The 12,307-nt window shown below is 40.1% G+C and overlaps 2 protein-coding genes across 3 annotated transcripts; one reads left to right on the top strand and one right to left on the bottom strand.

Moving 5' to 3' along the window:
- Positions 1-3,839: 3,839 nt before the first annotated feature.
- phyhd1 (phytanoyl-CoA dioxygenase domain containing 1) lies at positions 3,840-8,291 on the top strand. Of its 2 annotated transcripts, XM_015043620.1 has the most exons (12): positions 3,840-4,009; positions 4,816-4,974; positions 5,087-5,092; positions 5,566-5,641; positions 5,731-5,778; positions 5,870-5,925; positions 6,007-6,069; positions 6,156-6,177; positions 6,802-6,930; positions 7,012-7,128; positions 7,382-7,508; positions 7,699-8,291. In XM_015043620.1, the coding sequence occupies exons 1-12, from the start codon at positions 3,977-3,979 to the stop codon at positions 7,745-7,747; spliced, it is 885 nt and encodes a 294-aa protein (XP_014899106.1). In that variant the 5' UTR covers positions 3,840-3,976; the 3' UTR covers positions 7,748-8,291. The 2 variants fall into 2 exon arrangements, with proteins under 2 accessions (XP_014899106.1, XP_014899107.1); XM_015043621.1 differs by lacking the exon at positions 5,087-5,092 and having other exon boundaries at positions 3,847-4,009.
- A 593-nt stretch (positions 8,292-8,884) lies between these two features.
- On the bottom strand, positions 8,885-12,028 carry dolk (dolichol kinase). The gene is made up of 2 exons (XM_015043619.1): positions 11,886-12,028; positions 8,885-11,378 (listed from the first exon to the last, which is right to left on the bottom strand). The coding sequence occupies exon 2, from the start codon at positions 11,245-11,247 to the stop codon at positions 9,676-9,678; it is 1,572 nt and encodes a 523-aa protein (XP_014899105.1). The 5' UTR covers positions 11,248-11,378; positions 11,886-12,028; the 3' UTR covers positions 8,885-9,675.
- Positions 12,029-12,307: the final 279 nt, after the last annotated feature.

Below are 12,307 nucleotides of genomic sequence, written 5' to 3'. Positions count from 1 at the left end.
TTTCAAATGTCCACTCCATAAATACATATTCTTTGTTTTAAAACAACAGCAAAATGCTTTACTGAAATGTATCCCAAAATAAGGGGGAAAAAAAAGTGCACATTTAAATTTAGTTGTTTAAAGAGACGTTAGAGTTGGATGAAATTGATACTAACAGATTAAAGATTTAGAAAATCGTCAATTGAAAATTGACCACAAAATTGTGCCCAGGTCATCTGTACAAAAGAACAGCAGAACAGCTATTTTATTTTATTCTTGTAAAATGTAAATAAACAACCAGGCATGTAAATACATCAACACAATTTATTGACAAGCTGCAAAAAAAAAAAAAAACACGCAGTCAGCAGTTGCTTATAATCAAATAGTGTTTGTATAACGGAGTGTGTCTTTCGACCTCTTTCCTATATAACTAGGAAAGTTTTGAGTCTGTTATGTGATAAGAGACACGAGAGAAGGATTTAAATTGTGTTTGCCTTAGTGACAAATCCATCCTAATAAGCATGCAAAAGATGGACTCTTCAATGATTTTTAATACCAGTGCCTTATAAAACAGATTGTTTTACTTTTCATCATGTTTCATCCTCAAATTTTAATGTTTCTTTCAAACTTCATGAGATACAGTTACAACCACAAAGTATCTGAAATAACTGCGAACTGGAAGGAAAAGACTCGTTTTCAGGTTTTTATTCAGCAGATCTGAAAAGTGTGGCGTGCATTTATATTTTTTTCTGACGTACTTAGGTCTGGACTATGATTAACCCATTTTAGCTTTTTTTTTTTTTTTTCTTATCTACACCATTCAACTGTAGATCTGACTGCATGTGATTTTTCTCAGTTAAATCAGTCTTGGATGTTGGAAGTTGGAATAACGTGACACCCAAGTTGAGGGTGATGTAGTTGCAAATCAGAAATCACTGCTATCTATACGTTGTTCTCTCTTTAAGTGCTATTCATGATATAAGCTGATAATAATGTAGTTTTCTCCACATTGTATGTTAAAACATGAAAGGAAAATGCTTTAAAGTCGACATAGCACTATGTCTGCCACTGGTCAGCTGTGCTAGTGAACAAGTTAAATACATTCTACATTCAGGACCGCCATGTTCTGTGGTGTTCTCACGGTGAAGTAAAGTGTTCGTTCTCTGCCATGTTTAGTGTTTTTGCATGTGAGCCAGAAAGTTCAAATCTGGTCCAGTCAGACCAGAGCACCATCATTTTGCATGTTTGCTGCTGTGTCCCTTTCATCAGTTGCTTTGTTCTTGCCGCTCTTCCTTTCAAGCCAGTTTCCTGATGTGGACAAATCGTAACGTAACACACGGACGTTTCTGACTGTAAGGTGACGACGTGTGGAAAAAGTTGCATGTTGCAGGGTTGAGACTGAAGCCCTTCATGAAGAAGCAATTTTTTTTTTTTTGTCTCTAGCACTAAGAGCTGCATAGACTGTTGTGCTGTAGGTGACTAGATACAGGGAGAGGATGTAGGAGATGGTTTATGTCACTCCAGAGTGAATTTGATATTGTAAGCGATCATTAAGGTGGTGCAGTGCAGCCCTCCCTTCTGCAGCCTCCTGCAGAGTGTCAAATTGAAACGTAATTGCAGCTTTCTTTGTATTTGCTGCTGATAGCTTATGGTTTCTTTAGTGCTTTTTAACGTTGCCTGACGATATCCAATCTACATTTCGGCCCCAGTTTAAAAAATACTGTTCAGTGCTAAGGTAATCTCAGAAAGCTTTCCCAGGATATCACTTCCAGCTGATTCAGATTTCCTCAACTAGACCTTTCTATGTATTGCTATCAGTGCATGCTTTTGTTTCTCTGACCTCCGGAGCTTTGTGCAGACGTCATTTCATCTCTGAGTCATGCTTTTCATGGCAGCGAGCTCCCGTTCCCCTCGCGTCAGCGTTCAGGAATCAGGTGAAGGTCTGAGTTAAGGTCAATCAGATGCTTGTGGAAAACCAAAAACTAGAAAAAAAAAGGGAAGTAAAGTCAAGCACTTCTGTTTCACTCGCATGGACGGCCCGTTTCTGTTGAAGCGGCTATTCAAGCCATTTAAAAGCTCTGTTGTCGATCTGTGCGAGCGTGCTAAAAGTTTTTAATTTAACGTCTGCCTCTTTTAAAGTGCAACATTATCTGAAAAGGTGCCCTGTGTGTGTGTGTTCTGTACGCCTTAAGTGATTTTGTTTGTGTGAAAGAGCATGGTCAGTGAGTGAGTGTTTACTTGGTTGAGTTTCACAGGTTCAGCTCCACATCAACGGTTAGAGCAAACTGTCTCCATGTTGTTATTTTGTTTTGTTTTTTTTTTTTCATTTTTTTGCGGATGGATGTACTGACACGGCTGAACAGAACCAGAATCAGCTCACGACAATCTTAACTGGAAGCGAAGGCGATCTCTGCCTTCTGCGTTGACATCTCTTAATACCTAAAACATGTGTGTATTTACATTTTGAGGTGGTCACATTTTCATTTTAATTCCTCATAATTCCAGTATTAACTTATTTTTGAAAAAAGAAATGTTTTTTTTTTTGTTTTTTAAGTGCTGAACTGCCATGATTTCATTTAATCTCTGGCTTTCTCTGTACCTTTTAAATACATGATTGTATTTACTGTCTACAGTGAGTTTATCTCTGTATTCTGATGCCTGTAGATCAGGGAATTAAAAAAAAAAACTACTGTTGGTTTTATTTTTCTTCATGTGACTTCTTAATAAAGCATGGGTTTGTTCAAGCTAAACTGATGTGCAGCATAGCCATACTAAAAACCACATAATTAACCCTTCGAAAACCGTCTCTTTGAATATAAACTGCAAGCTGAATGGACACATTTTTGTCTGGATCATACGTGACAATGCCTTTATGACGACAGCTTTTGCCAAGTGAATGAAACACTTGGCTTTTTAAGTGTCTGTAACGGCGAATGTTCAGATCCTACTTTTGTACACATGATAATAAAATGAACAGTTAACACTATTTCCTGTGTTTGACTATTAATTCGTCATCTGGGCTTGTTCCAGTTTCAAGGAGAAGTTAAAATTTGCTGAGACGTTATTCTTACACACTTCCAGTAAGGATGAGGGGATAGGAGCACATCCAAGGTTACAACATAAAGTTCTTAAGAATAAAAACAAATAATATTTTAGCTTGCCCTCCTTGTCTTATTATGAGATAGTTTCATGTTGATGCTCTAAAAGGGACGGGAAAGCTGTAGCTAAAGTTGATCATTTTTTGAGCAGGAAAACATTTGTAGCACATTCTGTCCCTCTCATTGAGGCATGTATATGTACAAAATGGACAAATACATTTCTTATCTAGTCTCATGTGATCTAAAATATTTTGGTAAAAACAGAGAATGGTCTTTAATGATTCCCTTTTCCACAGCATATAGATTTTCCAGAGACTGCAAGGTGAATGTGGTGCACTTCTGATCAAATTTTTTATTATTTATTATTTGACGTAGGATTTAGGTCTGGGAACTTTGGGGAAAAAAACAAAAAACATTTTCTGACAATTCAGACTAATTTTATGTACAATGTTATGTTTTTTAAGAGTGTCTCTCATACAGGATTGATGAAGTTGTTATTTTTTTAACAATTATCAGGCGTGTTTTCCACTTTTGTTTTTAAAAATTGTATGGCTCTGTTGAACATAGAAGGAAATATGCATAATCACTCTAAGAGTGTAAAATGAATATGTTAAAAAAAAAAACGTATCGCCAGAGAGATTTAGATTTTATTATGTATGCTTTGTGTCACGTTAGTGACACCCAGAGGCCAGACTGTGCCACTACACCGACAGAACGCTCAAGCTGCTGGTCGCCTTGTGTTGCAAGGAAAGAGTTAAAAGTACAAAATCCTATTACACTACTGTTGCATTTAAATTGGTTTTGACAGCTCATGTGTTCAGACTGCAGGTTACCCGGATGATAAAGGTGGCACACACGGTGGCTTTGCCTTCGGCGGGATCGCTTCCCAGTAGATCATAATGGATTTTATGACAGATCAAGACGTGCAAAAGGTGAGGATTTTTTTTTTTTTTACCATACACATTCATTTAAAAATACCAACTTAAATAAAACAAAACTGCTAAAGCTACAACTTTTTCTGAAATACTCTAATGAACGTGCGCTGATGCCTTCTGCCAGGATCGTACTGCGCGAAAACGTGAAAAAGTGCAAATGTTTGGGATCATTACGTAAGAATGCTGCACCCACAAGAGGCCGCTTGTGGGAGCAGCATGTGGAGAAACTGTGATTAGAGCAACAGATGAGTCAAAATTCAGTTTAATCACCAACATTAGGCGACCGATGTCTTAAAAATAGCATTCCTCGACCCAGATGGCACAGTTACATAACGCAACTAAAAATCGCTTCAAGTTTTCACGTTGATGCTGAATCAGTTACGGTTTCGCCACTGCAGCTGGATTCAAACAAACTTAAATTAAGTTTTAAACTAACAAAAAAAAAAAAAAAAAAAAAAAAATCTAAAATAAATAATTAACCAATGTGGTTGGTAACCTTTAGAAGATGCTGTAATCTGGAAAAACGTTGTGGTAGTGATATAAAGCAGCTAAAAAACTTTAGTCAAGTGGAAACATCTTGTGCTTTCACTAATTTCACCATTTTTCTTATTGCATAATCAGAATTGGAATAATTTTTCAATCAAGAAAATGTATTCTTATATAAAATATTTATTGTGCAAATGCAGAAGATTTGACTGTTAAAAAAAATCAAATGTCAGCTGCAAAGCTTTACCTCCACACCTCTGTGTGTGTGTGTGTGTGTGTGTGTGTGTGTGTGTGTGTGTGTGTGTGTGTGTGTTTAGTACAAGCAGGATGGATATGTGGTTCTGGACGGGCTGCTCACCCCTCAGGAGTGCGATGAGCTGAAGCAGAGAATGGCTGAGATCGTGGACCGGATGGACGTCCCCAACCACTGCCGGACCACTTTCTCCACCTACCACGACGAGCAGCTGAAAAAGCAGGTGACTTAGTCAGAAACACATCAGCGCACGCCGAAACTCTGGCAGCTTTCGACAGCTCATTCAACCCGATTCTCCTTTCTCGCACGCTTTCCGCCGCATCTCGGCGTAAAAGATGCAGGTAGGGCTGCAGAAAGTCCCGTCACGGTTAGTGTCTGGCAAAAGCAGCTACATCACATTACGGTCATGAACTTTTACATATTTTTTTGGGAATCAAGAACATTGGGGGGGAAAAAAAAGCAGAATCATGAATACTTGCAGCAAAAGTTAAATAATGACTTAGTATATATCTTTGCTACACCTCTTTTTAAAATATTTTTATATTAAGAAATACTTTTTTTCCCCTTTATTTCATAATTACACACAACTTCATGGTGATCTGTTGTACAAAATACCAATAAAACATGCAAACATCTGTGGTTATGGCATAACTGACTGTGAACATATTTTGCAAGGCACAGATATATATACCTTTACCCCAAATTTCCTTCTGCCAGATTAATGCCAAACTCTTTTGTCAGCAGTGCGTTTAGAGACAGAGCGCCTTTCACCCCAGACTCATCAGTTGACTGCTGTTAATATTTCGTCCTGCAGGGGAATGCGGATTATTTCATCACGAGTGGAGATAAGATCCGTTTTTTCTTTGAGAAGGGTGTTTTTGACGACAAAGGTGAGCTCTTGTGAAACCCTATCTTGTCCTGTCAAATATTTAACAAGTAATGAAAAGCCAAACGAACCGGAGCGTGTCTTGTCCCCCAGGGGAATTCATCGTTCCAAAGCAGCAGTCTCTAAATAAAGTTGGGCATGGTAAGAAATCCCGATTTATTCATTCATGTCCAAAAACAAAGTAAATAAAACCCCCTTTGTTGACACAATGACAGACACTTTTTCCTCTTAGCCCTACATGCGTATGAAGCTTTGTACAAGAAAGTTACACATTCACCCAAAGTTCAGGTGAGTTAGCTGTGATACAAAATCAGAGAATGGGGTGAAAGGTCAAAGAATAATCAGCATTTAAATGAAATGTACTTTTAGGGGATAGCCAAGAAACTGGGCCTGGTTAATCCTGTGATACTGCAGAGTATGTACATTTTTAAGGTAAGGGATGTGTCTGTCTGAGAGCGTTACACACTAAATAATGCACGACTACATTGAGAAATCATTCACTGTTGTATCAATTCTAGCAACCAGGAATTGGTGGCGAAGGTAAGAAAGCTTTTATTTCTTCATTTATCACCAGAGAAGGGAAGACAATACATATATTATAATTTAAAATTGTTCAATAAATGATCATACTGGCTCAAGGATGTTCCAGAGCACAAGCTCTGGCCAAATCAGAAAAAATATTATGCAAACTTAATAATGTCATATCTTCATAGTTGTTGTTTTAACTGTTTTAATGGCCTACGTAGCCTGAATGATCAGGTTTTGCCTAAATTAAAAATAGGAGAAAGCAGTGTGTGGCATTGAAAAAGATGAAATGATGTTATTAAAGGTAAATCATCCGTATGCTGTAAAATGATGCAAATATGATAATCTGATGCATCCAAAGTTTCTCTCTATCCTGTTCTTCATTCTAGGTATTTAATGTGCATCCTCTTGAGAAAACTGGATAAATATTGAATGTGAAAATTTAAATCAGCCAAACTAATTGCCGTTAGCCTGTTACCACACTGTGTTTCACTGTGACGGTATGCTGTAAATCAGTCATAACACAGAAATCTGATCATTACCTTTTGCACTCAGTGGTAGTGGGGAGTTACCATGATTCCTCGTGACATGATGAATTGCAACTTTAAAGTCTGCAGTCGATTGTTGTGTGTTGCACAGTGACGTCGCACCAGGACGCCACGTTTCTGTACACGGAGCCCCTGGGCAGAGTTATGGGACTGTGGATCGCCCTGGAGGATGCGACTGTCAACAATGGCTGCTTGTGGTTCATACCGGGATCACAGAGCAGTGAGTACAACACTGGACAATTTGTCTGTTGGTGCATTTGGCTTTATGTGAATCTCTCACGTCACCGCTTTATTTTCTTAGGCGGTATTTCCCGTCGAATGGTGCGCACCCCGAAAGGCTCCTTCCCGCTGACAGACTTCATCGGAAGAGAGCCAACTTATGATGAGGACAAGTTTGTAGCTGTGCCTGTTAAAAAAGGTGACCGAGGCAAAGAAACCGTGTTCGGATGACATAAAGATGTACAGAAGGAAAGGGGTCTGATTGGTTAAAGTGTCAAAATACTTACTGTTTACACCTTGTGCCTAAAATAAGATTTTGCTAATATCTGCATAGATTGGCCAATTTTCATGTGTATCTCTGGAAGACTATCTCCAAATGGATTGAGGCCTTTACATGGTTCACCTGGAAATAATAGATTTTTTTTTTCTCATCCGTCTCCGTATCTGTTCAGGTGGTGTGGTTCTGATTCACGGGGAAGTGGTGCACAGAAGTGCTGAAAACACTTCTGAAGACTCTCGCCATGTCTACACCTTCCACATCATGGAGGCCCTAGACACTCTCTGGAGCCCTGACAACTGGTGAAAATGTTTTTTTTTTCCTATGTCAGACCCCCAAGGGTTGACACCGCTTGCATTTTACTTTCACACAGCTCTTATCTAGCATATAGCTTTCTTGTTGTGAACAATCATTTAATTCCACCCAACAGACAAAAATCATTTGGCTTTGTCTGTGTAGCCCATAAATCATGTCTCCTTTTGTTTTTCCAAGGCTGCAACCCACAGAGGAGCTGCCTTTCCCACCTCTCTACACTAAATAACAACAAAGTCTCTGGCAGCTTACAAAGAGGAGCGGTTTTATACGAGGAAGATGTTCGACGACATCTGCAGAAAGTTTCTGGGAACAATGTTTCACACCTGTTAATGTGTAAATCAGCTCAGTGGTTTTTTTTTCCAACTTTTCTGGGTCACAACTCCTCAGGTTGGCAGGCTGCACCGTCAAAGCACCGAGCATTATGTCGAGAAAGCCACTGCAGCATTATGTAGTTCATAAATAATGGTTGAACACTATAATGAGTGCATACATATTTTTGTAAATGTGACCAATAATTACTAAAATAAATATTTTTTTGCATTTTAATAACTGCCCCATGGATTATCTTTGGTGATATAAATGTTTCTTTTTGTGAGCTACTTTAAATTTATATTGTTAGTATTAAATCCTGCGCTTAGTAATGCATCATTGGAAGCGCTCACCTTACCTTAACGTGTCTGTTTACAATTTATAATTTAGTTGTTTTTTTTTATATTGGAAAACCATGCATCATTTTTACTTATAAAGCTCAATAAAATGATTGAGACATTTGTCATTGTGGTGTGACAAAATGCAAGAAAGTCTAAGCATTCCAACATATGTCCATTTTAAGATTCAGCTCGACTAATTCAACTTCAAGGCCAAATGATTTTTAACACAAACATGTAAACAGTTTTATTAACAAATCAAATTATAAATGAGAAAGTTCATTTTTGTGTTTTCGTACTATGGTCATTCATTCACACAGGAGGCTTAGCAGGCCATGATGCGCAGATCATGCAATAATACAGAAAAAGGAAAGAATCGTGAGATAACAGCATACGACTATTCCAAAACACGTCACAACTTAAAAACATACACATATATTTGAAATAACACCAATCAACACTGAAGTCAAAGCTCAGACAATAAATTAAAGTATATTTGTGTATAAATGATGAAGTACAACATAATGACATCTGTCTACAAAACATCTTAAATTAAATCTCAGGGTGTCTGTTCATAGTTTGACCCAAAAACATACATACCGATTCATTATCATAATCAATAATAATAATAATAATAATAATAATAATAATAAGAATAAGAATAATATTAATATTTTAAATGATCAGTTTAACAAGGAATGGTCCAGTTAAACCACAAACATACAGAGCAAAACAAAAATCGTAGCGCAGGAAAGCTGCATATAAATATGTTACAGTACTAGAGTTCACATTAGTGTCATGCAGAATCACAAGGAGAGCCAGCCCTTATACAAATAAGTTGATTTGGACTGCCATGCTTTTATCTACAACTTCTACAATAAGTGATCGCCTGCTAGAGAAAATACACATCTTAAGGCATGTTAGCATAGCGGGCAATCCTTTATATTGCCACGGGGGGAGGGGGTGCTCAAGACTGACAATCAAAGAACAAAAAGATCGATAAAGAGAGAAACGTTTAAATGATGTTCTTCCAAGGCAATGCACATAGATGTATTGGTTGTACAAAAAATATATCAAAAATCAAAACAATAGGTAGTAGTTCCATATGGGACTAAACTAATGCATTCCCACTGTGCTAAACTCAGTTTGCATAATTTAAGAGTTATAGGTGTCAGTGGTTGAGTTCTTCAGAGGCAGGACAGAAATGTACACCACCACTGACACTGAGCTCATGTTTCTTTATAACCTGCTCTGGATCTCCTTATTGCAACATGAAGGTGTACAGGGAGAGACTTTATGTGTGCAACATCATTTTCTGAAGAGATCAAGCTGTTAGCAGATTTTTTTGTGCCGAGACGCTCTACCTTTTCCTCCCCTTGTCTGCTGATTCCTAAAGGGCTTCCGTTACTTGCTTTTCTTTAAGACATTTCATTCACAATTTCGTTTTGTCACAGGAAACACTCGAGTACAGACAGTTATGAAATGTTTCTTTTTGCCGTTTGTTCACTTAAAGCAACAGCAGGATGAAGAGGTAGAGCGGCAGCAAAAGATTGTCAATCTGGGAGGTGTAGGCTTCCAGCAAAGCCACGAGGGTGATGGAACCAACAATCCATGAGTAGGTCGAGTTCAGATTGATGCTTCCATCAAAGATGAGGAACATCGCCACGGCGATGATCTGGGCAAACACGGACGTTGCGGTCCCCTCCAAGGTTTTCCTGGTGCCAGGCCAGCGGATTTCTCCCATGGTGCTCCCAAAGACGGACGCAACGGTGTCTCCGACTCCCACTGCAAGCACGCCCGCGTAAGGTACCAAACCCCCAGCCCCAGTGAGGATCCCCTTGGGAGCACAGGGTCCAGGAAACAGCCAAATGGGCAGAGACATGCCCAGCAGCAGATAAATGTGAGTGAGAATGAGAGGGCCAGAGTCTCTTTCATCCAGGAACAAGGTGAGAAGTTGCCTGAGCAGCTGGCCGAAAGGCAGGATACGAAAGTAGCGGACATACTCCAGCAACAAGAAAACCGCCAGGCATCCGACAGAAGCCACGTGTAGCAGCTGCCTGTCGTAAATCAGTCCTGGAACGTAGGTGGCCACTACTATCAGGTGGAAATACTTCCTGACAACGGTAGAGGCCTGGTGCTTCTTGGATCCCGACTGGCGCTGATAGTTCTGATGTAGCACGACACAAGTTGCGACGATTGCCAGAAACACCCAATACCCCAGCAAACAGAGTCTTCTGTCATTCAGGGTGACAAAGTCCAAAAGCCACATGATGGGGTGCCGGCCGATGAACAGCGACAACCACGGCATCAGGATGCCCAGAACCAGAACGGCTGTCATCATATGAAAGAAGAGGGAGGACACCCAAGTCTCAGACTCCATGAAGCAGAAGAGCAGGGCGAAGAAAACACCCAACAGCAGTGAACCCACCACCACCACCGGCAGGAAGTAGTTCACCGGGTCACCTTTGACCTCTGCCAGGTTCAGCGAGCGCTTGATGAGCTGGTTCAAGATGAAACTGATTCCACCGACGATGAGGAGGGCCTCTCCGGGTGTGAAGCAGCGTGGAAGCAGGTAAAGCACAATCAAACAGAGATAAACAAAGATCAACAACACCTCTAGCACCTCGATGACCTCCGACACCGTCAGGGTCTGCTTTGTCGTGTAGAGGATTGCGCTGCCGGCCAGCCCTGCGATAATGCAAGTGTTGGTTGGGATGGGTCTCGTAACACCCAGCGCAATCAGGGAGAGGAACAGCGCCAGCATCATGCCTGTGATGGTGATCACCATGGAGAACCGCTCGAAGTAGACATTCCCTGAGGCAGAGCACTTTTCTCTCAGCACCAGGCCCATCAGAGGCATCACCATGGAAGCAGGAACGATGCCACTATTGGCTGACAGGCGAAACTGGAACACGGCAGCTCCCGACTTGAGCAGACGGTCCCATTTGTGCTGGACGTAGAACGCCTGAATGACGAGAGCTATGCTGCACCAGGAGTGCTGGTTCCAGATGGCCATGTGGACACAAAGCACCACGGCCAGGACGACGACTGACTCCACGTAAACTGGGTTCACCTGCATGTCGTCAGGGAGGATGAGGCCAAACAGAGTTGGAGGGATCAATCTGAACAGATGGGTCTGAAGCAGAACGGGATACCTCGTCACTTCCTTTTGATGCCGTTCTTCATCGTGTGGCAGGCATGTTTCGCATGCTGCAAAGATAAAAACAAGCAAACAAAAAATGTATAAACAAATGAGAAAGGGGGAATACATTAAAGGATGCAGTGTCATACAAGTTAATCACTGTATTCAAGATCGCAAAATCCCTTTTTCAGTTCAAACGGGATATTGAACTCTTGCAAAACCACCTAAATATAGTCAGTGTGGAAAAACTGCGTTTAGAAACATCCTCAGTCTGGTGTGGAAAGACACGGGTGATCTTTCCACACCAGCTGCAACCTTTGCTCCTGTGGGGGTGGAAGTCGGGGCGACTAGCAACCACGGATCAGCTGTCCTTTATTGACAGATGATCGCTATTCCTTTGCAGATGAAAAGTACAACCTACAGAAATTCTTGTATTCTTACAGAATGCTGCAACCTCACACGTCACAGAGCTAACACTGAAATCCAGCTGATTGTAGCGAGTTAGCCGGTGAGCGCCGACAGAAGGCTTTGTGGAAGTGAAACCTACGCCGATAAAGACAAACAAGAGTACCCACCACATAAATGCAGCTATATCTGGACGAACATGCGCTATGACGGGACGAGCTGCCGCCGTTTCTGTGTAAACCTGTTGGCTTTGTCAGCTGTCGCTCCTCTCACAGCCTGCAGGAAGGGGCCATGTTTGACAGCATTGTCACGTGGTACCATCACAGCGGTCATAAAAAGACGGAAATTAACAGTTTTATTTGATTGTTAGTATTTATTTGTAATAATAATAATAATAATAATAATAATAATAATAATAATAATAATAATAATAATAATAATAATGATGACGGGCTTACAAGATTTAAAAACCAATTTCGCAAAAATATTTTGTATTATTTTATACAAGTTGGTCTTTAATAAAACTCTACAATAACACTAACTACAATTAAAATTAAAAGATATGCGATTATAGCGCCTGATATTTACTTTA

The sequence above is a fragment of the Poecilia latipinna genome, unplaced genomic scaffold, assembly GCF_001443285.1.
Source record: "Poecilia latipinna isolate Pla-1442-1.1 unplaced genomic scaffold, P_latipinna-1.0 Scaffold642, whole genome shotgun sequence".
NCBI classification, from domain to species: Eukaryota; Metazoa; Chordata; class Actinopteri; order Cyprinodontiformes; family Poeciliidae; genus Poecilia; species Poecilia latipinna.
This window is presented reverse-complemented; position numbering and strand designations above follow the sequence as displayed.